Here is a 26,620-nt window from a genome sequence, read left to right as displayed (position 1 = left end):
CCCAAAGTCATTTGAACATTTTTGGTTGGAGGAGAATGTTGTGGTCTAGAGGCAAAATGGTGATCATGGTAATATGGCCGGACTACACCACCGATAAAGCAGCCACAGCCGGTGACTGAGAGGAATCTGTGACTTCTCTGCATTCAGTGGTCACTACTCACCTAGGTAGTCATATGTGGGAATCTCCTCTTTACACCGCTCATCATCTCTCACATATGTCTCTGTAGGATTAATATGGGTCAGATCTTCACCCTGAAACAAATATTGTGAAAGTCACCGACAGATGGAGAAGTCCCATCTATGATCAGCTCTAATCCTGCCATCTCCACCGTTCTCATTACACAAGTACAAAACATATAATACTGGTGGATAAAACAAGACTGAGCACAAGACCTTCACAGCCGTCTACACATCATAGGGGAGATCTCCTGACACCTTCTCTCATCTACCTGATGATCCTGAGGAGCACTGGGATCTTCTTGGTTACAGTCCTGTGGAAGAAGAGGACGGGGACATCTCTCTGGTGTTGTCCTCTTACTGGATAGATCTGGAGGAAACACATACAGGGACTGAATTCATTCTCTACATACAGATAATTATAGGCCGTGTGTATTTAGTCCTGTCTATTACCTGGTGATGTGAGGGGCTGGGGAACCTCCATTATGACGTTCTTGTACAGATCTCTGTGTCCTTCTAAATGCTCCCACTCCTCCATGGAGAAATAGACAGCGACATCCTGACACCTTATAGGAACCTGACACATACAATGATACCGTCATCCCCCGATCCCTTCATAGTGTTACTGTATAATGTCCCAGCATTCCCAGCAGTGTCACCTCTCCAGTCAGCAGCTCCATCATCTTGTAGATGAGTTCTAGGATCTTCTGGTCATTGATGTCCTCATGGATCAGGGGGTGAGGTGGAGGCCCCGTGATTGGGCTCAGGGGTCTGCCACATCCCTCAGATACAGGGCCCTGACAGCGATCACTAGAGGTCTTCTTCACCACTGTGTAATCCTGGTTATGGAGAGACACATTAATAAATGTCACTACAGACATTTCCAGAGTCCTCACCTCTCCAGTTCTGTCCATCTGTTATTCCCATAGATAAGAATGATGTAATGTGACGTCATCAGAATCTCTCACCTCTCCAGTGAGACGGAAGAGGATCTCTAGGGTGAGGTGTAACATCCTCTCCGCCATCTTGTCTCTGTCCATATCCATCCTTGATAGGTAAATCAGGAAAATTTTCTTTTGTAGAAGATCTTCACTGAGAGGATCCGATATTGTAGAGATCTGAATGAGAAGAAGATGATCTGATGTAACATCATAAGAATCCTGTGTAATAACACAATTACTGGAGATAATAAGGGAAACATATGAGATTTATTATCTTACAGGGTTTAGTTTTCTTCCCTGACATCTACTATTAAAACCTATATATTTAGGCCACAGACAACAAGCAGTTTCCTCCTCGGAGTCGGCAGCTGAACACGTTCCTCATAGACTCATCTTCCATAACGCTAATTCTTGTCTCATTACCGACACTGGAATCGGCATTAGCAATACTGCAGGAGATATTCATTACACGCGACATGAGAAATAACTCCTTCATGATGAGGACGAAATCTTCATCTTCTACTACGGCTCTAGAGACAGATTTGGCCAGAGTCGGTCACTGCCTCCATCCCCACCGGCCGTCTATATGAAGGTTTCCCGCAGGGCTGTGGAGTCAGAGTCGGAGTCGTGGAGTCGGAGTCGGAGTTAGTTTTGGTTGGAGTCGGAGTCGGTAGAAATGTACCGACTCCGACTCCAGCTTTAAAAAAAAAGTATATATATTTCATAATTGGACTTTCATATTCAGGCAAAGATAAAAATGCTCCTACCAGAGCTTCTAATCTAAAGAGACATTTACAGCACTTTCATCCAGAAGTACTGAAAGCAGTGGATGAGAAAGACTGCATCCAAACCAATGAACCAGTGCCCAGCTCTTCCAGCCAAACAAAGGAGCAGAGAACTTTGCAGCCATCAGTTGCAAGATATTTTGTCAGTGACAAAGTTACTGTGACAATGACAGTAGATACATTTAAAAAACAGATCATAGAGCTTGTTGCAAAGGATAGTGTGCCTATTTCATTATTTTCACGACCAGCTTTTATGTGTCTGAATGGGGAAATGGCCCGCAAGCTTGGTGTTTCTCTGGAGAGAGTATTAGAAAATTAGTAATCGAAGAAGCTTTTAAACAAAAGGAAGAACTTAAAAAACTCTCAAGGGACGCTTTCTGTTTCTTAAAATGGATGCCTGCCCACGTCACAGAGTGAACTATTTTGCCATCAATGTCCAATTTGTTTGTGACAAAAATGAAATAGTTACCAAGACATTGGCAGTAAAAGACACCAAAGCTCATCACACCAGTGAGTTTCTCCAGGTCTTGGTGGAAAAGGTTCTGCAAGACTATGAACTTAAAAAAGAGCAAGTTCTTTCTGTCGTAACTGACAATGCTTCAAATATGATAAGTACTATTAAGCTAATGAATGAGAGTAATGATGGTGACCAGCAGCTAGAAGAACATTCTGGGTCCACAGACACAGAAATGTTTGAAATAGAGGAACACAGTATTGTAACTGAGGAGCAAACTGAAGTTGCTTCAGATGAACAGCAACATGATAGTTTAGATGATCTTGTGTCAATATGTTCTTTCATTCATCACATGCGGTGTTGTGCATACGCTACAGCTGGCTATAAGAGACAGTCTGCAAGAAGGACATGCTGCTGCACTGATTGGCAAGGTGACAAAATTGGCTACTGTTGCCAGAACCCCTAAAGTTGACTCAATTTTGAAGAGACGTGCTGGAAAAGGGGCAATTATTGATCAAGCCACACGATGGGGCATTACTTACTTAATGATTCAGCGCTTGGTTGAACTGAAAACCTTTCTTGTAGACATGGCTAACCCTCAACTGACGCTAAATGAAAGTCAGTGGAATCAGGTGACTGAGCTGGAAAAATTGCTGGAGCACCCATTTACAGTGACTAAAAAATTACAAGCAGAGGACTTAACTCCAGGTATTTTCTTAAAGGAGTGGAAGAACCTGATGTTTCGCCTGTCCCAAAGAGGAGGGTTAATTGCAAGTGGCATTGCTACATCAATGAAACGGAGAGAGGAGCTACTATTACAAAATAACATTCTTTTGGCAGCTGTTTATGTAGACCCAATGCATCGGATTCTTCTAGATGATCAACAGCTAAGTAAAGGAAAAGAAGCTCTGTTTGAAATAGCAGTAAGGATGAAAGGGTTGCAGAACAGTCAGGAGGAACAAGAAGAATTTGGTCGTCCTGCCACATCTTCACCCTCATCATCAACTGATGAAGAATTTAATTTCGAAAAATATTTGGATCACAAGGACCGTGCAAAGCGTTCCCGCATAGAAGAGTCATCCCCATCAAGGAACACAGCCAGTACATTTCAGCAGAATTTTTCATGTGCACTAAAAGAAATTGAGAAATTTGACCGTTCATCAAAAATAACAGCGCAACAAGCGATTCCTCTGTATCCTGACATTGTCTGAGATGTTGCCCGAGTGGTTACTGCTTTGCCACCAACACAAGTTAGTGTAGAGAGGTTGTTCTCTGCTCTCAAAATAATTAGATCAGATTTGAGGGCATCCATGAAGGAGGATCTGACAGAGGCAATACTTTTTCTGAGGACAAATTTATAGATTTCTTCTTATTAACTGCATAAAAGTGTTTATTGCATATTTACTTACAGTTTAGAAAAGTTTATAAAAGTTATTTGCTATATTCTAATTGTATTCTAATAAATGTAGTTTTTGCTCTAAGTGGTCTGATTACTTATATGATGGTGAGAAACTGAATAAGCACGATGTTTAATATTTTACAACAGTAAATTTGTTGTTATGAATTGGCCATTTATGAAGGAGTCGGAGTCGGAGTCTGATAAAATCCAGGAGGCGGAGTCGGAGTCGGAGCTTGATAAAATCCAGGAGTCGGAGTCGGAGTCGGAGCCTGATAAAATCCAGGAGTCGGAGTCGCAACTGTGGCTTACCGACTCCACAGCCCTGGTTTCCCGTCTTCCCCGCACTGGAATCTTCTATCGACGTTAGATCTCAGCTCTGAGTCACACACAGAAGTTTGAGGCTTTTAGAAAAGATTTTTAGTTTCCACAATCACAACGGACAAAAATGATCTGATGCCAAAGTCTCCATCTACAGTGATTTATGGGGATTATTTCTGGCCTTAGGCTTTCCCATATTACAGGAAAACTCCAGAAAAAGCCGATATTAAAATGATTCTAAAGAAAAATTGGCTCCAACAATTCTTGTAAGAAGAAAAAAAATATGCAAAAAGCAGAAGACACATTTTATAAATTTTAACATGTTAAACATTTATTAAAAATAAATTAATCTTTTTGGGCCCCAGAACATAGATGTACACCGCAGGGACGGCAAAGATGAGGCTGCAACAAAAACCCTGACAGTTTTACCACTTGCTGCTGTGAAAAGCAAACATGGCATCTAAGAAGGTGTGGCACAGTTTGGCTGAATGCCCCCCGCCCCCAAGTACTCGATAGTATGGGGCGGCCTAGTTACTCCGATACTTACATGCCTAATAATGGGGTCTGGGCTGCAATGTATGAAGGTCTATTAGGCCGGGCCAGAGGCAGCGTCCAATAAGTTACCTTATAACGCCCCATACACATTAGACTAAAGTTCCATGAAAGCACTGATTTCGGGGGGTTTGGCCGACCATATAATGTATTTGGGGGCCTCCCGACAGATGATGTCAGGGCAGAGAAGGATCTGACATCCTGTATTTCAGAGGATAATCCGTTTGTTCTTCCTGTAGATAATCCTCCTCTAGAGGAGTCTGGAGGCGACTCTCTCATACAGTCCACAGGAAAGCTGGAATATTTGTGTGTATGGGGGAGTCGGGAGAGATCGCCGTCTGCCAAATGACCGTTCAGCCAACTCTGATCTCATGTGTATGGGGCCGTTAGTATTACACTGACAGGCAGTGATGATACACAGCACTACAGTAGTACAGGGCATCACCGGAGCCATCAGAGGCTTGTATGTTGTATGATCGCACTGATCAGAGGGGTTTAAAAAAGGTTTAAAGTGGAAAAAATATCACAGTTTCGCCAACAAGAAATATCTGTCACTATATGGAAAGCAGAGTCACTGCACAATGTTAGTTACATCACGTCCATAACTACTTTATTATACTCTATTATCCTGTACACAGTGGAGTAGATAGAAATCACAGATCACACAGCAATAGCTGGAATTGGACCCTCCAACATAATGGAAAAAAAATCTATTTATCTATCTCTCTATCTATATACATGGTTCAAAAAAATAAAGGAAACACTTAAACAACAGAATATAACTCAAAGTAAATCAAACTTCTGTGAAATCAAACTGTCCACTTAGGAAGCAACACTGACTGACAATCAATTTCACATGCTGTTGTGCAAATGGAATAGACAACAGATGGAAATTATTGGCAATTGTCAAGACACCCTCAATAAAGGAGTGGTTCCGCAGGTGGGGACCACAGACCACATCTCAGTACCAATGCGTCTGGCTGATGTTTTGGTCACTTTTGAATGTTGGCTGTGCTTTCACACTCATGGTAACATGAGACGGACTCTACAACCCACACAAGTGGCTCAGGTAGTGCAGCTCATACAGGATGGCACATCAATGCGAGCTGTGGCAAGAAAGTTTGCTGTGTCTGTCAGCGTAGTGTCCAGAGGCTGGAGGCACTACCAGGAGACAGGCCAGTACACCAGGAGATGTGGAGGGGGTCGTATGAAGGCATCAACCCAGCAGCAGGACCGCTACCTCCACCTTTAAGCAAGGAGGAACAGGAGAAACACTGCCAGAGCCCTGTAAAATGACCTCCAGCAGGCCACAAATGTGCATGTGTCTGCACAAACAGTTAGAAACTGACTCCATGAGGATGGTCTGAGGGCCCGACGTCCACAGATGGGGGTTGTGCTCACAGCCCAACACCGTACAGGACACTTGGCATTTGCCACAGAACACCAGGATTGGCAAATTCACCACTGGCGCCCTGTGCTCTTCACAGATGGAAGCAGGTTCACACTGAGCACATGTGACAGACGTGACAGAGTCTGGAGACGCCGTGGAGAGCGATCTGCTGCCTGCAACATCCTTCAGCATGACCGGTTTGGCAGTGGTCAGTAATGGTGCGGGGTGGCATTTCTTTGTAGGGCCGCACGATGTTGGGCTGTGAGCACAACCCCCATGGAGACACAATTGTGCCTTTACCTGGAGATAAATTCCCAGTGGGGGCAATTTCCAAAATGCAATAACTTAAGTGGGGAATTCAGCTCTTTTCACACTTAAGGGATCTGTATATGGAGTCTACAAACTACAGTGGGGGAATAAGGATTTGTTACGCTGACAATTCTGGGGCTAAAGTCACATTTTTGTGAGGAAAAAAAGTAAAATTGTCATTTTTTCCTTCCACATTGCTTATATTCCCGTCACAGTATCCGAATTCAGATATTGTCCTGTCAGAAAGGAGAAGACAGGGAGCGAAAGGGTTAATAGGACTAACAGGAGGAACCGGCCCAGAAAGCAGAAGATCCAGGAGTGTCCGCCACATATATGACTGCTCTGTGTGCACAGGACCTGTGATGAGGTCACAGGAGGGGAGGAGTCAGGGGTCACATGATCAGGGGCCTCCGTGTGTGCAGGACTCAGTGTGCTGGAGCGCTCCCGATAATCAGCTGCGTGTGTCGCGCTGTGTGATAGTCACAGCACCTGCATGGAGGGCGACACATGCAGCTGATTATCGGGAGCGCTCCAGGGATCCGGGGTCCCGATGCAGCTATTCGGTAAGTGATATTAGCCAATAACAACTTCTCCGACGATATTCGCTCATCTCTAGTAATAACAGCTCAAAGAAATTCACCGAACTTTTCATTACGTTTAATAGTAAGACCCTATTAAATATTGAGCACCAGCGGGATGAAGCATTGACAGCGGCATGTAAAAGTGTGGGCGCCCCTGGTCAAAATGACCGTTATTGTGATCAGTAGTAAGATGAAGATGAAATGATCTCTAAAAGGCCGAACCTCTAAGATGACACATGGCCTTTGTATTTTAGACAAAAATAATAATAATAAAAAAAATATATATATATATATATACACTCACTGGCCAGTTTATTAGGTACACCTGTCCAACTGTGTGTTAAGACTTAATTTCTAATCAGCCAATCACATGGCGGCAACTCAGTGCATTTAGGCATGTAGACATGGTCAAGACAATCTCCTGCAGTTCAAACCGAGCATCAGTATGGGGAAGAAAGGTGATTTGAGTGCCTTTGAACGTGGCATGATTGTTGGTGCCAGAAGGGCTGGTCTGAGAATTTCAGAAACTGCTGATCTACTGGGATTTTCACGCACAACCATCTCTAGGGTTTACAGAGAATGGTCCGAAAAAGAAAAAAAATCCAGTGAGCGGCAGTTCTGTGGCCGGAAATGCCTTGTTGATGCCAGAGGTCAGAGGAGAATGGGCAGACTGGTTCGAGCTGATAGAAAGGCAACAGTGACTCAAATTGCCACCCGTTACAACCAAGTTAGGCAGAAGAGCATCTCTGAACGCACAGTGCGTCGAACTTTGAGGCAGATGGGCTACAGCAGCAGAAGACCACACTGGGTACCACTCCTCTCAGCTAAGAACAGGAAACTGAGGCTACAATTTGCACAAGCTCATCGAAATTGGACAGTAGAAGATTGGAAAAACGTTGCCTGGTCTGATGAGTCTCGATTTCTGCTGCGACATTCGGATGGTAGGGTCAGAATTTGGCGTAAACAACATGAAAGCATGGATCCATCCTGCCTTGTATCAACGGTTCAGGCTGGTGGTGGTGGTGTCATGGTGTGGGGAATTTTTTCTGGGCACTCTTTGGGCCCCTTGGTACCAATTGAGCATCGTTGCAACGCCACAGCCTACCTGAGTATTGTTGCTGACCATGTCCATCCCTTTATGACCACAATGTACCCAACATCTGATGGCTACTTTCAGCAGGATAATGCGCCATGTCATAAAGCTCGAATCATCTCAGATTGGTTTCTTGAACATGACAATGAGTTCACTGTACTCAAATGGCCTCCTCAGTCACCAGATCTCAATCCAATAGAGCATCTTTGGGATGTGGTGGAACGGGAGATTCGCACCAGGGATGTGCAGCCGACAAATCTGCGCCAACTGTGTGATTCCATCATGTCAATATGGTCCAAAATCTCTGAGGAATGCTTCCAGCACCTTGTTGAATCTCTGCCACGAAGAATTGAGGCAGTTCTGAAGGCAAAAGGGGGTCCAACCCCTTACTAGCATGGTGTACCTAATAAAGTGGCCAGTGAGTGTATATATATATATAGACATTTTTACAATTTCATAATTGCATAAAGGAAAAAGGGGCGATGCAAAACTTTGGGCACCCTTGGAGATTTGTGTACTGAGATAATTTTGACCAAGATTTCACACCTTAATTAGCTTGTTAGGGTTATGGTGAGATCACATGGTGACCAGGAGCTACAGTCTGAGGAAAGGGCTAAAAAGCCTTCACTAGACCACTGTACAGCTGTATAATGAGGCCCAGACTTTATAGTGAAGGGACAGGAGTGAGGGCCTGTGCCCAGGAGCTACAGTCTGAGGAAAGGGCTAAAAAGCCTTCACTAGACCCCTGTACAGCTGTATAATGAGGCCCAGGCTTTATAGTGAAGGGACAGGAGTGAGGGCATGTGCCCAGGAGCTACAGTCTGAGGAAAGGGCTAAAAAGCCTTCACTAGACCCCTGTACAGCTGTATAATGAGGCCCAGGCTTTATAGTGAAGGGACAGGAGTGAGGGCCTGTGCCCAGGAGCTACAGTCTGAGGAAAGGGCTAAAAAGCCTTCACTAGACCCCTGTACAGCTGTATAATGAGGTCCAGGCTTTATAGAGAAGGGACAGGAGTGAGGGCCTGTGCCCAGGAGCTACAGTCTGAGGAAAGGGCTAAAAAGCCTTCACTAGACCCCTGTACAGCTGTATAATGAGGCCCAGGCTTTATAGTGAAGGGACAGGAGTGAGGGCCTGTGCCCAGGAGCTACAGTCTGAGGAAAGGGCTAAAAAGCCTTCACTAGACCCCTGTACAGCTGTATAATGAGGCCCAGGCTTTATAGAGAAGGGACAGGAGTGAGGGCCTGTGCCCAGGAGCTACAGTCTGAGGAAAGGGCTAAAAAGCCTTCACTAGACCCCTGTACAGCTGTGTAATGAGGCCCAGGCTTTATAGTGAAGGGACAGGAGTGAGGGCCTGATCCCAGGAGCTACAGTCTGAGGAAAGGGCTAAAAAGCCTTCACTAGACCCCTGTACAGCTGTATAATGAGGCCCAGGCTTTATAGTGAAGGGACAGGAGTGAAGGCCTGATCCCAGCAGCTACAGTCTGAGGAAAGGGCTAAAAAACGTTCACTAGACCCCTGTACAGCTGTATAATGAGGTCCAGGCTTTATAGTGAAGGGACAGGAGTGAGGGCCTGTGCCCAGGAGCTACAGTCTGAGGAAAGGGCTAAAAAGCCTTCACTAGACCCCTGTACAGCTGTATAATGAGGCCCAGGCTTTATAGTGAAGGGACAGGAGTGAGGGCCTGTTCCCAGGAGCTACAGTCTGAGGAAAGGGCTAAAAAGCCTTCACTAGACCCCTGTACAGCTGTATAATGAGGCCCAGGCTTTAAAGTGAAGGGACAGGAGTCAGGGCCTGTTCCCATGAGCTACAGTCTGAGTAAAGGGCTAAAAAGCCTTCACTAGACCCCTGTACAGCTGTATAATGAGGCCCAGGCTTTATAGTGAAGGGACAGGAGTGAAGGCCTGTTACCAGGAGCTACAGTCTGAGGAAAGGGCTAAAAATCCTTCACTAGACCCCTGTACAGCTGTATAATGAGGCCCAGGCTTTATAGTGAAGGGACAAGAGTGAGGGCCTGTGCCCAGGAGCTACAGTCTGAGGAAAGGGCTAAAAAGCCTTCACTAGACCCCTGTACAGCTGTATAATGAGGCCCAGGCTTTATAGTGAAGGGACAGGAGTGAGGGCCTGTTCCCAGGAGCTACAGTCTGAGGAAAGGACTAAAAAGCCTTCACTAGACCCCTGTACAGCTGTATAATGAGGCCCAGGCTTTATAGTGAAGGGACAGGAGTGAGGGCCTGTGCCCAGGAGCTACAGTCTGAGGAAAGGGCTAAAAAGCCTTCACTAAACCCCTGTACAGCTGTATAATGAGGCCCAGGCTTTATAGTGAAGGGACAGGAGTGAAGGCCTGATCCCAGCAGCTACAGTCTGAGGAAAGGGCTAAAAAGCCTTCACTAGACCCCTGTACAGCTGTATAATGAGGCCCACGCTTTATAGTGAAGTGACTGGAGTGAGGGCCTGTGCCCAGGAGCTACAGTCTGAGGAAAGGGCTAAAAAGCCTTCACTAGACCCCTGTACAGCTGTATAATGAGGCCCAGGCTTTAAAGTGAAGGGACAGGAGTGAGGGCCTGTTCCCATGAGCTACAGTCTGAGGAAAGGGCTAAAAAGCCTTCACTAGACCCCTGTACAGCTGTATAATGAGGCCCAGGCTTTATAGTGAAGGGACAGGAGTGAGGGCCTGTTACCAGGAGCTACAGTCTGAGGAAAGGGCTAAAAAGCCTTCACTAGACCCCTGTACAGCTGTATAATGAGGCCCAGGCTTTATAGTGAAGGGACTGGAGTGAGGGCCTGTGCCCAGGAGCTACAGTATGAGGAAAGGGCTAAAAAGCCTTCACTAGACCCCTGTACAGCTGTATAATGAGGCCCAGGCTTTATAGTGAAGGGACAAGAGTGAGGGCCTGTGCCCAGGAGCTACAGTATGAGGAAAGGGCTAAAAAGCCTTCACTAGACCCCTGTACAGCTGTATAATGAGGCCCAGGCTTTATAGTGAAGGGACTGGAGTGAGGGCCTGTGCCCAGGAGCTACAGTCTGAGGAAAGGGCTAAAAAGCCTTCACTAGACCCCTGTACAGCTGTATAATGAAGTCCAGGCTTTATAGTGAAGGGACAGGAGTTCGGGCCTGTGCCCAGGAGCTACAGTCTGAGGAAAGGGCTAAAAAGCCTTCACTAGACCCCTGTACAGCTGTATAATGAGGCCCAGGCTTTATAGTGAATGGACAGGAGTGAGGGCCTGTTCCCAGGAGCTACAGTCTGAGGAAAGGGCTAAAAAGCCTTCACTAGACCCCTGTACAGCTGTATAATGAGGCCCAGGCTTTATAGTGAAGGGACAGGAGTCAGGGCCTGTTCCCATGAGCTACAGTCTGAGGAAAGGGCTAAAAAGCCTTCACTAGACCCCTGTACAGCTGTATAATGAGGCGCAGGCTTTATAGTGAAGGGACAGGAGTGAGGGCCTGTGCCCAGGAGCTACAGTCTGAGGAAAGGGCTAAAAAGCCTTCACTAGCCCCCTGAACAGCTGTATAATGAGGTCCAGGCTTTAAAGTGATGGGACAGGAGTGAGGGCCTGTTACCAGGAGCTACAGTCTGAGGAAAGGGCTAAAAAGCCTTCACTAGACCCCTGTACAGCTGTATAATGAGGGCCAGGCTTTATAGTGAAGGGACAAGAGTGAGGGCCTGTGCCCAGGAGCTACAGTCTGAGGAAAGGGCTAAAAAGCCTTCACTAGAACCCTGTACAGCTGTATAATGAGGCCCAGGCTTTATAGTGAAGGGACAGGAGTGAGGGCCTGTGCCCAGGAGCTACAGTCTGAGGAAAGGGCTAAAAAGCCTTCACTAGACCCCTGTACAGCTGTATAATGAGGCCCAGGCTTTATAGTGAAGGGACAGGAGTGAAGGCCTGATCCCAGCAGCTACAGTCTGAGGAAAGGGCTAAAAAGCCTTCACTAGACCCCTGTACAGCTGTATAATGAGGCCCACGCTTTATAGTGAAGGGACTGGAGTGAGGGCCTGTGCCCAGGAGCTACAGTCTGAGGAAAAAGCTAAAAAGCCTTCACTAGACCCCTGTACAGCTGTATAATGAGGCCCAGGCTTTATAGTGAAGGGACAGGAGTGAGGGCCTGTGCCCAGGAGCTAGTCTGAGGAAAGGGCTAAAAAGCCTTCACTAGACCCCTGTACAGCTGTATAATGAGGCCCAGGCTTTATAGTGAAGGGACAGGAGTGAGGGCCTGTGCCCAGGAGCTACAGTCTGAGGAAAGGGCTAAAAAGCCTTCACTAGACCCCTGTACAGCTGTATAATGAGGCCCAGGCTTTATAGAGAAGGGACAGGAGTGAGGGCCTGTGCCCAGGAGCTACAGTCTGAGGAAAGGGCTAAAAAGCCTTCACTAGACCCCTGTACAGCTGTGTAATGAGGCCCAGGCTTTATAGTGAAGGGACAGGAGTGAGGGCCTGATCCCAGGAGCTACAGTCTGAGGAAAGGGCTAAAAAGCCTTCACTAGACCCCTGTACAGCTGTATAATGAGGCCCAGGCTTTATAGTGAAGGGACAGGAGTGAAGGCCTGATCCCAGCAGCTACAGTCTGAGGAAAGGGCTAAAAAACCTTCACTAGACCCCTGTACAGCTGTATAATGAGGTCCAGGCTTTATAGTGAAGGGACAGGAGTGAGGGCCTGTGCCCAGGAGCTACAGTCTGAGGAAAGGGCTAAAAAGCCTTCACTAGACCCCTGTACAGCTGTATAATGAGGCCCAGGCTTTATAGTGAAGGGACAGGAGTGAGGGCCTGTTCCCAGGAGCTACAGTCTGAGGAAAGGGCTAAAAAGCCTTCACTAGACCCCTGTACAGCTGTATAATGAGGCCCAGGCTTTAAAGTGAAGGGACAGGAGTCAGGGCCTGTTCCCATGAGCTACAGTCTGAGTAAAGGGCTAAAAAGCCTTCACTAGACCCCTGTACAGCTGTATAATGAGGCCCAGGCTTTATAGTGAAGGGACAGGAGTGAAGGCCTGTTACCAGGAGCTACAGTCTGAGGAAAGGGCTAAAAATCCTTCACTAGACCCCTGTACAGCTGTATAATGAGGCCCAGGCTTTATAGTGAAGGGACAAGAGTGAGGGCCTGTGCCCAGGAGCTACAGTCTGAGGAAAGGGCTAAAAAGCCTTCACTAGACCCCTGTACAGATGTATAATGAGGCCCAGGCTTTATAGTGAAGGGACAGGAGTGAGGGCCTGTGCCCAGGAGCTACAGTCTGAGGAAAGGGCTAAAAAGCCTTCACTAAACCCCTGTACAGCTGTATAATGAGGCCCAGGCTTTATAGTGAAGGGACAGGAGTGAAGGCCTGATCCCAGCAGCTACAGTCTGAGGAAAGGGCTAAAAAGCCTTCACTAGACCCCTGTACAGCTGTATAATGAGGCCCACGCTTTATAGTGAAGTGACTGGAGTGAGGGCCTGTGCCCAGGAGCTACAGTCTGAGGAAAGGGCTAAAAAGCCTTCACTAGACCCCTGTACAGCTGTATAATGAGGCCCAGGCTTTATAGTGAAGGGACAGGAGTGAGGGCCTGTTCCCATGAGCTACAGTCTGAGGAAAGGGCTAAAAAGCCTTCACTAGACCCCTGTACAGCTGTATAATGAGGCCCAGGCTTTATAGTGAAGGGACAGGAGTGAGGGCCTGTTACCAGGAGCTACAGTCTGAGGAAAGGGCTAAAAAGCCTTCACTAGACCCCTGTACAGCTGTATAATGAGGCCCAGGCTTTATAGTGAAGGGACTGGAGTGAGGGCCTGTGCCCAGGAGCTACAGTATGAGGAAAGGGCTAAAAAGCCTTCACTAGACCCCTGTACAGCTGTATAATGAGGCCCAGGCTTTATAGTGAAGGGACAAGAGTGAGGGCCTGTGCCCAGGAGCTACAGTATGAGGAAAGGGCTAAAAAGCCTTCACTAGACCCCTGTACAGCTGTATAATGAGGCCCAGGCTTTATAGTGAAGGGACTGGAGTGAGGGCCTGTGCCCAGGAGCTACAGTCTGAGGAAAGGGCTAAAAAGCCTTCACTAGACCCCTGTACAGCTGTATAATGAAGTCCAGGCTTTATAGTGAAGGGACAGGAGTTCGGGCCTGTGCCCAGGAGCTACAGTCTGAGGAAAGGGCTAAAAAGCCTTCACTAGACCCCTGTACAGCTGTATAATGAGGCCCAGGCTTTATAGTGAATGGACAGGAGTGAGGGCCTGTTCCCAGGAGCTACAGTCTGAGGAAAGGGCTAAAAAGCCTTCACTAGACCCCTGTACAGCTGTATAATGAGGCCCAGGCTTTATAGTGAAGGGACAGGAGTCAGGGCCTGTTCCCATGAGCTACAGTCTGAGGAAAGGGCTAAAAAGCCTTCACTAGACCCCTGTACAGCTGTATAATGAGGCGCAGGCTTTATAGTGAAGGGACAGGAGTGAGGGCCTGTGCCCAGGAGCTACAGTCTGAGGAAAGGGCTAAAAAGCCTTCACTAGCCCCCTGAACAGCTGTATAATGAGGTCCAGGCTTTAAAGTGATGGGACAGGAGTGAGGGCCTGTTACCAGGAGCTACAGTCTGAGGAAAGGGCTAAAAAGCCTTCACTAGACCCCTGTACAGCTGTATAATGAGGGCCAGGCTTTATAGTGAAGGGACAAGAGTGAGGGCCTGTGCCCAGGAGCTACAGTCTGAGGAAAGGGCTAAAAAGCCTTCACTAGAACCCTGTACAGCTGTATAATGAGGCCCAGGCTTTATAGTGAAGGGACAGGAGTGAGGGCCTGTGCCCAGGAGCTACAGTCTGAGGAAAGGGCTAAAAAGCCTTCACTAGACCCCTGTACAGCTGTATAATGAGGCCCAGGCTTTATAGTGAAGGGACAGGAGTGAAGGCCTGATCCCAGCAGCTACAGTCTGAGGAAAGGGCTAAAAAGCCTTCACTAGACCCCTGTACAGCTGTATAATGAGGCCCACGCTTTATAGTGAAGGGACTGGAGTGAGGGCCTGTGCCAAGGAGCTACAGTCTGAGGAAAAAGCTAAAAAGCCTTCACTAGACCCCTGTACAGCTGTATAATGAGGCCCAGGCTTTATAGTGAAGGGACAGGAGTGAGGGCCTGTGCCCAGGAGCTAGTCTGAGGAAAGGGCTAAAAAGCCTTCACTAGACCCCTGTACAGCTGTATAATGAGGCCCAGGCTTTATAGTGAAGGGACAGGAGTGAGGGCCTGTGCCCAGGAGCTACAGTCTGAGGAAAGGGCTAAAAAGCCTTCACTAGACCCCTGTACAGCTGTATAATGAGGCCCAGGCTTTATAGAGAAGGGACAGGAGTGAGGGCCTGTGCCCAGGAGCTACAGTCTGAGGAAAGGGCTAAAAAGCCTTCACTAGACCCCTGTACAGCTGTGTAATGAGGCCCAGGCTTTATAGTGAAGGGACAGGAGTGAGGGCCTGATCCCAGGAGCTACAGTCTGAGGAAAGGGCTAAAAAGCCTTCACTAGACCCCTGTACAGCTGTATAATGAGGCCCAGGCTTTATAGTGAAGGGACAGGAGTGAAGGCCTGATCCCAGCAGCTACAGTCTGAGGAAAGGGCTAAAAAACCTTCACTAGACCCCTGTACAGCTGTATAATGAGGTCCAGGCTTTATAGTGAAGGGACAGGAGTGAGGGCCTGTGCCCAGGAGCTACAGTCTGAGGAAAGGGCTAAAAAGCCTTCACTAGACCCCTGTACAGCTGTATAATGAGGCCCAGGCTTTATAGTGAAGGGACAGGAGTGAGGGCCTGTTCCCAGGAGCTACAGTCTGAGGAAAGGGCTAAAAAGCCTTCACTAGACCCCTGTACAGCTGTATAATGAGGCCCAGGCTTTAAAGTGAAGGGACAGGAGTCAGGGCCTGTTCCCATGAGCTACAGTCTGAGTAAAGGGCTAAAAAGCCTTCACTAGACCCCTGTACAGCTGTATAATGAGGCCCAGGCTTTATAGTGAAGGGACAGGAGTGAAGGCCTGTTACCAGGAGCTACAGTCTGAGGAAAGGGCTAAAAATCCTTCACTAGACCCCTGTACAGCTGTATAATGAGGCCCAGGCTTTATAGTGAAGGGACAAAAGTGAGGGCCTGTGCCCAGGAGCTACAGTCTGAGGAAAGGGCTAAAAAGCCTTCACTAGACCCCTGTACAGATGTATAATGAGGCCCAGGCTTTATAGTGAAGGGACAGGAGTGAGGGCCTGTGCCCAGGAGCTACAGTCTGAGGAAAGGCTAAAAAGCCTTCACTAAACCCCTGTACAGCTGTATAATGAGGCCCAGGCTTTATAGTGAAGGGACAGGAGTGAAGGCCTGATCCCAGCAGCTACAGTCTGAGGAAAGGGCTAAAAAGCCTTCACTAGACCCCTGTACAGCTGTATAATGAGGCCCACGCTTTATAGTGAAGTGACTGGAGTGAGGGCCTGTGCCCAGGAGCTACAGTCTGAGGAAAGGGCTAAAAAGCCTTCACTAGACCCCTGTACAGCTGTATAATGAGGCCCAGGCTTTATAGTGAAGGGACAGGAGTGAGGGCCTGTTCCCATGAGCTACAGTCTGAGGAAAGGGCTAAAAAGCCTTCACTAGACCCCTGTACAGCTGTATAATGAGGCCCAGGCTTTATAGTGAAGGGACAGGAGTGAGGGCCTGTTACCAGGAGCTACAGTCTGAGGAAAGGGCTAAAAAGCCTTCACTAGACCCCTGTACAGCTGTATAATGAGGCCCAGGCTTTATAGTGAAGGGACTGGAGTGAGGGCCTGTGCCCAGGAGCTACAGTATGAGGAAAGGGCTAAAAAGCCTTCACTAGACCCCTGTACAGCTGTATAATGAGGCCCAGGCTTTATAGTGAAGGGACAAGAGTGAGGGCCTGTGCCCAGGAGCTACAGTATGAGGAAAGGGCTAAAAAGCCTTCACTAGACCCCTGTACAGCTGTATAATGAGGCCCAGGCTTTATAGTGAAGGGACTGGAGTGAGGGCCTGTGCCCAGGAGCTACAGTCTGAGGAAAGGGCTAAAAAGCCTTCACTAGACCCCTGTACAGCTGTATAATGAAGTCCAGGCTTTATAGTGAAGGGACAGGAGTTCGGGCCTGTGCCCAGGAGCTACAGTCTGAGGAAAGGGCTAAAAAGCCTTCACTAGACCCCTGTACAGCTGTATAATGAGGCCCAGGCTTTATAGTGAATGGACAGGAGTGAGGGCCTGTTCCCAGGAGCTACAGTCTGAGGAAAGGGCTAAAAAGCCTTCACTAGACCCCTGTACAGCTGTATAATGAGGCCCAGGCTTTATAGTGAAGGGACAGGAGTCAGGGCCTGTTCCCATGAGCTACAGTCTGAGGAAAGGGCTAAAAAGCCTTCACTAGACCCCTGTACAGCTGTATAATGAGGCGCAGGCTTTATAGTGAAGGGACAGGAGTGAGGGCCTGTGCCCAGGAGCTACAGTCTGAGGAAAGGGCTAAAAAGCCTTCACTAGCCCCCTGAACAGCTGTATAATGAGGTCCAGGCTTTAAAGTGATGGGACAGGAGTGAGGGCCTGTTACCAGGAGCTACAGTCTGAGGAAAGGGCTAAAAAGCCTTCACTAGACCCCTGTACAGCTGTATAATGAGGGCCAGGCTTTATAGTGAAGGGACAAGAGTGAGGGCCTGTGCCCAGGAGCTACAGTCTGAGGAAAGGGCTAAAAAGCCTTCACTAGAACCCTGTACAGCTGTATAATGAGGCCCAGGCTTTATAGTGAAGGGACAGGAGTGAGGGCCTGTGCCCAGGAGCTACAGTCTGAGGAAAGGGCTAAAAAGCCTTCACTAGACCCCTGTACAGCTGTATAATGAGGCCCAGGCTTTATAGTGAAGGGACAGGAGTGAAGGCCTGATCCCAGCAGCTACAGTCTGAGGAAAGGGCTAAAAAGCCTTCACTAGACCCCTGTACAGCTGTATAATGAGGCCCACGCTTTATAGTGAAGGGACTGGAGTGAGGGCCTGTGCCCAGGAGCTACAGTCTGAGGAAAAAGCTAAAAAGCCTTCACTAGACCCCTGTACAGCTGTATAATGAGGCCCAGGCTTTATAGTGAAGGGACAGGAGTGAGGGCCTGTGCCCAGGAGCTAGTCTGAGGAAAGGGCTAAAAAGCCTTCACTAGACCCCTGTACAGCTGTATAATGAGGCCCAGGCTTTATAGTGAAGGGACAGGAGTGAGGGCCTATTCCAATGAGCTACAGTCTGAGGAAAGGGCTAAAAAGCCTTCACTAGACCCCTGTACAGCTGTATAATGAGGCCCAGGCTTTATAGTGATGGGACTGGAGTGAGGGCCTGTGCCCAGGAGCTACAGTCTGAGGAAAGGGCTAAAAAGCCTTCACTAGACCCCTGTACAGCTGTATAATGAGGCCCAGGCTTTATAGTGATGGGACAGGAGTGAGGGCCTGTTACCAGGAGCTACAGTCTGAGGAAAGGGCTAAAAAGCCTTCACTAGACCACTGTACAGCTGTATAATGAGGCCCAGGCTTTATAGTGAAGGGACAAGAGTGAGGGCCTGTGCCCAGGAGCTACAGTCTGAGGAAAGGGCTAAAAAGCCTTCACTAGACCCCTGTACAGCTGTATAATGAGGCCCAGGCTTTATAGTGAAGGGACTGGAGTGAGGGCCTGTGCCCAGGAGCTACAGTCTGAGGAAAGGGTTAAAAAGCCTTCACTAGACCCCTGTACAGCTGTATAATGAGGCCCAGGCTTTATAGTGATGGGACAGGAGTGAGGGCCTGTTACCAGGAGCTACAGTCTGAGGAAAGGGCTAAAAAGCCTTCACTAGACCACTGTACAGCTGTATAATGAGGCCCAGGCTTTATAGTGAAGGGACAAGAGTGAGGGCCTGTTCCCAGGAGCTACAGTCTGAGGAAAGGGCTAAAAAGCCTTCACTAGACCCCTGTACAGCTGTATAATGAGGCCCAGGCTTTATAGTGAAGGGACAGGAGTGAGGGCCTGTTCCCATGAGCTACAGTCTGAGGAAAGGGCTAAAAAGCCTTCACTAGACCCCTGTACAGCTGTATAATGAGGCCCAGGCTTTAAAGTGAAGGGACAGGAGGGAGGGCCTGTTACCAGGAGCTACAGTCTGAGGAAAGGGCTAAAAAGCCTTCACTAGACCCCTGTACAGCTGTATAATGAGGCCCAGGCTTTATAGTGAAGGGACAGGAGTGACGGCCTGTTCCCATGAGCTACAGTCTGAGGAAAGGGCTAAAAAGCCTTCACTAGACCCCTGTACAGCTGTATAATGAGGCCCAGGCTTTAAAGTGAAGGGACAGGAGGGAGGGCCTGTTACCAGGAGCTACAGTCTGAGGAAAGGGCTAAAAAGCCTTCACTAGACCCCTGTACAGCTGTATAATGAGGCCCAGGCTTTATAGTGAAGGGACAGGAGTGAGGGCCTGTTCCCATGAGCTACAGTCTGAGGAAAGGGCTAAAAAGCCTTCACTAGACCCCTGTACAGCTGTATAATGAGGCCCAGGCTTTAAAGTGAAGGGACAGGAGGGAGGGCCTGTTACCAGGAGCTACAGTCTGAGGAAAGGGCTAAAAAGCCTTCACAAGACCCCTGTACAGCTGTATAATGAGGCCCAGGCTTTATAGTGAAGGGACTGGAGTGAGGGCCTGTGCCCAGGAGCTACAGTCTGAGGAAAGGGTTAAAAAGCCTTCACTAGACCCCTGTACAGCTGTATAATGAGGCCCAGGCTTTATAGTGATGGGACAGGAGTGAGGGCCTGTTACCAGGAGCTACAGTCTGAGGAAAGGGCTAAAAAGCCTTCACTAGACCACTGTACAGCTGTATAATGAGGCCCAGGCTTTATAGTGAAGGGACAAGAGTGAGGGCCTGTTCCCAGGAGCTACAGTCTGAGGAAAGGGCTAAAAAGCCTTCACTAGACCCCTGTACAGCTGTATAATGAGGCCCAGGCTTTATAGTGAAGGGACAGGAGTGAGGGCCTGTTCCCATGAGCTACAGTCTGAGGAAAGGGCTAAAAAGCCTTCACTAGACCCCTGTACAGCTGTATAATGAGGCCCAGGCTTTAAAGTGAAGGGACAGGAGGGAGGGCCTGTTACCAGGAGCTACAGTCTGAGGAAAGGGCTAAAAAGCCTTCACTAGACCCCTGTACAGCTGTATAATGAGGCCCAGGCTTTATAGTGAAGGGACAGGAGTGACGGCCTGTTCCCATGAGCTACAGTCTGAGGAAAGGGCTAAAAAGCCTTCACTAGACCCCTGTACAGCTGTATAATGAGGCCCAGGCTTTAAAGTGAAGGGACAGGAGGGAGGGCCTGTTCCCAGGAGCTACAGTCTGAGGAAAGGGCTAAAAAGCCTTCACTAGACCACTGTACAGCTGTATAATGAGGCCCAGGCTTTATAGTGAAGGGACAGGAGTGAAGGCCTGATCCCAGCAGCGACAGTCTGAGGAAAGGGCTAAAAAGCCTTCACTAGACCCCTGTACAGCTGTATAATGAGGCCCAGGCTTTATAGTGAAGGGACTGGAGTGAGGGCCTGTGCCGAGGAGCTTCAGTCTGAGGAAAGGGCTAAAAAGCCTTCACTAGACCCCTGTACAGCTGTATAATCAGGCCCAGGCTTTATAGTGAAGGTACAGGAGTGAGGGCCTGTGCCCAGGAGCTACAGTCTGAGGAAAGGGCTAAAAAGCCTTCACTAGACCCCTGTACAGCTGTATAATGAGGCCCACGCTTTATAGTGAAGGGACTGGAGTGAGGGCCTGTGCCCAGGAGCTACAGTCTGAGGAAAAAGCTAAAAAGCCTTCACTAGACCCCTGTACAGCTGTATAATGAGGCCCAGGCTTTATAGTGAAGGGACAGGAGTGAGGGCCTGTGCCCAGGAGCTACAGTCTGAGGAAAGGGCTAAAAAGCCTTCACTAGACCCCTGTACAGCTGTATAATGAGGCCCAGGCTTTATAGTGAAGGGACAGGAGTGAGGGCCTATTCCAATGAGCTACAGTCTGAGGAAAGGGCTAAAAAGCCTTCACTAGACCCCTGTACAGCTGTATAATGAGGCCCACGCTTTATAGTGAAGGGACTGGAGTGAGGGCCTGTGCCCAGGAGCTACAGTCTGAGGAAAAAGCTAAAAAGCCTTCACTAGACCCCTGTACAGCTGTATAATGAGGCCCAGGCTTTATAGTGAAGGGACAGGAGTGAGGGCCTGTGCCCAGGAGCTACAGTCTGAGGAAAGGGCTAAAAAGCCTTCACTAGACCCCTGTACAGCTGTATAATGAGGCCCAGGCTTTATAGTGAAGGGACAGGAGTGAGGGCCTATTCCAATGAGCTACAGTCTGAGGAAAGGGCTAAAAAGCCTTCACTAGACCCCTGTACAGCTGTATAATGAGGCCCACGCTTTATAGTGAAGGGACTGGAGTGAGGGCCTGTGCCCAGGAGCTACAGTCTGAGGAAAAAGCTAAAAAGCCTTCACTAGACCCCTGTACAGCTGTATAATGAGGCCCAGGCTTTATAGTGAAGGGACAGGAGTGAGGGCCTGTGCCCAGGAGCTACAGTCTGAGGAAAGGGCTAAAAAGCCTTCACTAGACCCCTGTACAGCTGTATAATGAGGCCCAGGCTTTATAGTGAAGGGACAGGAGTGAGGGCCTATTCCAATGAGCTACAGTCTGAGGAAAGGGCTAAAAAGCCTTCACTAGACCCCTGTACAGCTGTATAATGAGGCCCAGGCTTTATAGTGATGGGACTGGAGTGAGGGCCTGTGCCCAGGAGCTACAGTCTGAGGAAAGGGCTAAAAAACCTTCACTAGACCCCTGTACAGCTGTATAATGAGGCCCAGGCTTTATAGTGATGGGACAGGAGTGAGGGCCTGTTACCAGGAGCTACAGTCTGAGGAAAGGGCTAAAAAGCCTTCACTAGACCACTGTACAGCTGTATAATGAGGCCCAGGCTTTATAGTGAAGGGACAAGAGTGAGGGCCTGTGCCAAGGAGCTACAGTCTGAGGAAAGGGCTAAAAAGCCTTCACTAGACCCCTGTACAGCTGTATAATGAGGCCCAGGCTTTATAGTGAAGGGACTGGAGTGAGGGCCTGTGCCCAGGAGCTACAGTCTGAGGAAAGGGCTAAAAAGCCTTCACTAGACCCCTGTACAGCTGTATAATCAGGCCCAGGCTTTATAGTGAAGGGACAGGAGTGAGGGCCTGTGCCCAGGAGCTACAGTCTGAGGAAAGGGCTAAAAAGCCTTCACAGACCCCTGTACAGCTGTATAATGAGGCCCAGGCTTTATAGTGAAGGGACAGGAGTGAGGGCCTGTTCCCATGAGCTACAGTCTGAGGAAAGGGCTAAAAAGCCTTCACTAGACCCCTGTACAGCTGTATAATGAGGCCCAGGCTTTATAGTGAAGGGACAGGAGTCAGGGCCTGTTCCCATGAGCTACAGTCTGAGGAAAGGGCTAAAAAGCCTTCACTAGACCCCTGTACAGCTGTATAATGAGGTCCAGGCTTTGTAGTGATGGGACAGGAGTGAGGGCCTGTTACCAGGAGCTACAGTCTGAGGAAAGGGCTAAAAAGCCTTCACTAGACCCCTGTACAGCTGTATAATGAGGCCCAGGCTTTATAGTGAAGGGACAGGAGTCAGGGCCTGTTCCCATGAGCTACAGTCTGAGGAAAGGGCTAAAAGCCTTCACTAGACCCCGTACAGCTGTATAATGAGGCCAGGCTTTATAGTGATGGGACAGGAGTGAGGGCCTGTTCCCATGAGCTACAGACTGAGGAAAGGGCTAAAAAGCCTTCACTAGACCCCTGTACAGCTGTATAATGAGGCCCAGGCTTTATAGTGAAGGGACAGGAGTGAGAAAAATTGTGTCTGGTGTATTTGGAAGTCGCCTTGCTACACTTGTAAGGAGAGCTTTAAACTAGAACAACATGGGAAGGGAAGCAAAAGACCAGAAAAAGCCATACATCTGAAAAATGCTATTGAGAACTCTGCTATTAGAAGTGGAAAGGAAGAACAAAGACAAAATAATCTAATTAATAAAAATATTGGAGAAAGAGAAACCAATCACAAACTAAAATGTTTCTATACTAATGCACAAAGCATGGGCAACAAACAAGGAGAATTGGAACTACTAACACAGGAAAAGAAATATGATGTCATTGGAATCACTGAAACTTGGTGGGACAATACACATGATTGGAATACAAGACTAGAAGGATACAACTTATTTGCAAGAAACAGACTTGATAAACGAGGAGGGGGTGTCGCATTGTATGTTAGAAACGCGTATATCTGCACAGAGATTGAAGCTTCAGAGACTGGGAGTACTGTGGAAACTGTTTGGGTAAGAATACAAGGACAGAACAATGGAAAGGACACCATTGTAGGCATTTACTACAGGCCGCCTGTGCAAGCTGAAGATATGGATGAACTCTTTATGCATCAAATGGCCAAGTTCTCCAAAAAATATGACATAGTTGTCATGGGAGATTTCAACTATCCAGACATTTGTTGGGAATCTCTCTCAGGCAAAACTAACAGGTCAAGGAAATTCTTATCCTCTCTTGCTGACAACTTTATCTTCCAAAAGGTAGGGGAGAAAACAAGGGGAACTGCTACCTTGGATCTAATCCTTACAAACAGGGAGGAAATGGTTGAGGAGGTAAAAGTGGCTGGGACCCTAGGAGGTAGCGACCATGCTATTTTAGAATTTTGGATAACTAGAGGCGGAAGACCTGTGAAGACTCAGACATCAAGGTTAGATTTCAGAAAGGCAGATTTTAAGGGATTCAGAAAGAGAATTGGAGGGATCCAATGGCTGGATATCCTTAAAGACAAAAATGTCCAGGAAGGATGGGAAATCTTGAAAAATGAAATTCTCAAAGCACAGTTGTTAACAATTCCGAAAAGAGGGAAGAATAGGAAGCATTTAAGGAAACCAGGATGGATGAACACAGAACTTAAGCACATGCTAAAAAGGAAGAAAAAAATGTTTATAAAATGGAAAGAGGGAGGCATATCTAAAGAAAAATATAATGCTGTCTGCAGAACCTGCAGGGCACAAATCAGATTAGCTAAAGCTGAAAATGAATTGAGGCTTGCAAGAAATGTCAAAAGCAATAATAAAGGATTTTGGGGATATCTCAAAAGTAAAAGAAAAGTCAAAGATGCTATAGGATTTTTACTGGATGACAATGATGAAATGGTAAGACAGGATGTTGAGAAGGCTGAACTTTTAAATTCCTATTTTGCATCTGTATTCTCTCAGAAAGGAAATGTAACATCAACTGTTATTCACTGTCCTATTAAGGGAATAGAAGAATCCAGGATATCTATAAACAGAAAGATAGTGAGGAAACACTTAGCTAACCTAAATGAATTCAAGTCTCCAGGTCCAGATGAATTACACCCCAGAGTACTGAAGGAGATAGCAGAAGAAATTTTTGAACCCCTCTCCATAATCTTTGAAAATTCTTGGAGAACAGGAGAAGTCCCAGAAGACTGGAGAAGAGCAAATGTTGTTCCTATCTTCAAAAAGGGGAAGAAGGTGGACCCAGTCTGACTTCTATACCAGGAAAGATCTTTCAACAAATTATTAAACAACATGTATGTCAATACCTGGATAAGAATGAAGTGATTAAACAGAGTCAGCATGGGTTTGTAACTAATAAGTCATGTCAGACTAACTTAATTTCCTTCTATGACGGTATCACTGATTGGGTGGATCAAGGAAATGCTGTAGATATAGTATATCTTGACTTCAGCAAAGCATTTGACAAAGTCTCTCATACAATCCTTATTGAAAAAATGACTAAGTATGGAATGGACAAGGCAACTGTTAAGTGGATTTATAACTGGCTTAGTGATCGGACCCAAAGAGTGGTCGTAAATGGCTGCACATCCAGTTGGAAGAATGTCTCAAGTGGGGTACCACAGGGCTCTGTCCTGGGCCCTGTATTGTTTAACATCTTTATCAACGATGTAGATGAAGGAATTGAGGGTAAAGTGATTAAATTTGCTGATGACACAAAGCTAGGAGGGATAGCTAATACTAGAGAAGAGAGAGAGAGGATTCAAAAAGATATAAATAAACTGGAGAAGTGGGCAGCAACTAACAGAATGGTTTTTAACAGGGAGAAATGCAAAGTACTACATCTGGGCAATAAAAATGAAAAAAGCATATACAGAATGGGAGGAATAGGGCTAAGCAACAGCACATGTGAAAAAGACTTGGGTATACTAATAGATCACAGACTGAATATGAGTCAACAGTGTGATGCAGCAGCAAAAAAGGCAAATGCAATTCTAGGATGTATTAACAGAAGCATACAGTCTAGATCACGTAAAGTCATTATTGCCCTCTACTCCTCTTTGGTCAGACCTCATCTGGAATATTGTGTCCAGTTTTGGGCACCACATTTTAAAACAGACATCAACAAACTGGAGCAAGTTCAGAAAAGAGCGACCAGAATGGTGACCGGTCTGCAAACCCTGTCTTATGAGGAAAGGTTGCAGGATTTGGGAATGTTTAGTTTGCAAACGAGAAGACTGAGAGGAGACTTAATAGCTGTCTACAAATATCTAAAGGGCTGTCACATTGTAGAAGGATCAACTTTATTCTCATTTGCACAAGGAAAGACTAGAAGCAATGGGATGAAACTGAATGGGAGGAGACACAGATTAGATATTAGAAAAAAACTTTTTGACAGTTAGAGTGATCAATGAGTGGAACAGGCTGCCACGAGAAGTGGTGAGTTCTCCTTCAATGGAAGTCTTCAAACAGAGACTGGACAGACATCTGACTGGGATGATTTAGCGAATCCTGCTTTGAGCAGGGGGTTGGACCAGATGGCCCAGGAGGTCCCTTCCAACTCTACGATTCTATGATTCTATGAAAAACCAACCTGCTATTCTACACAGATCAACTCTCAGCCTGGCACACCACCCTGTGCAAATATTATAAATATATGTCTAAGTGCAACACTAATAATGGCCGGCAGATTAAAATCAGAAGCCAAGCAGATGATGACACCAACTCACTTACCTTAAGCCTATACAACGATGGCACCGTCATGGTGCAAGGGACGAGGACAATCTGCAGCAGTTTGAAAACCATTTTACTCATATCAGAGAACAGGCACAAATCTTTAAAAAACAACCCCTAGAGGCCACTTCTAATGCTCATATCTCTACAGAGACCTCTAGGTTCAGCTCCTCAACCCCCAACTCTTCACACCTCTCCCCTGAGGCCATCAGAGACTGCCTATCCCAATTAGAAAGAGAACGGGTCCAAATTAGGGAAGAGCTTCAAAGAAACTCGCATAGAAATGCAAATGACCAAGTAACAAGTGAGATCAATAAACTGAAATGTGAGTACAAGTCAGCTCTACAGAAGATAGGAGAAGAAATGCGTGAATTACAAAATGACAATGAGAGACTCATAAAGGAGATCGCAGAACTAAAAACACAGACCCCTCACCATCTGACCCAGCAGGGGGCAAAGGAAGCAAGCCAGAGAGCAGACAACATGGCCTCCACTGACCAGAATGTGAAGATGCCAAAAAACAGCACAACAATAACCAATACGACCAATCCTGAAACCAATAAAAGTGAACCAGAAACTAGAGAGATAGAAAAGAGAAGAGAACCAACCACCAGCAAAGCCAGCATCACAGACCCCCATCAGCGGCCACTTAACCCACCCCAGACATCACAAAGTCCT

The 26,620-nt window shown here is 47.3% G+C and overlaps 1 protein-coding gene across 1 annotated transcript; it reads right to left on the bottom strand.

The window, feature by feature from the left end:
• Positions 1-613: 613 nt before the first annotated feature.
• Positions 614-25,972, bottom strand: LOC141047220 (gastrula zinc finger protein XlCGF66.1-like). The gene is made up of 4 exons (XM_073542170.1): positions 25,943-25,972; positions 1,146-1,337; positions 837-1,016; positions 614-754 (listed from the first exon to the last, which is right to left on the bottom strand). The coding sequence occupies exons 1-4, from the start codon at positions 25,970-25,972 to the stop codon at positions 614-616; spliced, it is 543 nt and encodes a 180-aa protein (XP_073398271.1).
• Positions 25,973-26,620: the final 648 nt, after the last annotated feature.

This window comes from Dendrobates tinctorius, unplaced genomic scaffold, assembly GCF_039654945.1.
Source record: "Dendrobates tinctorius isolate UK_male_01 unplaced genomic scaffold, ASM3965494v1 ptg000126l, whole genome shotgun sequence".
NCBI lineage: Eukaryota > Metazoa > Chordata > Amphibia > Anura > Dendrobatidae > Dendrobates > Dendrobates tinctorius.
This window is presented reverse-complemented; position numbering and strand designations above follow the sequence as displayed.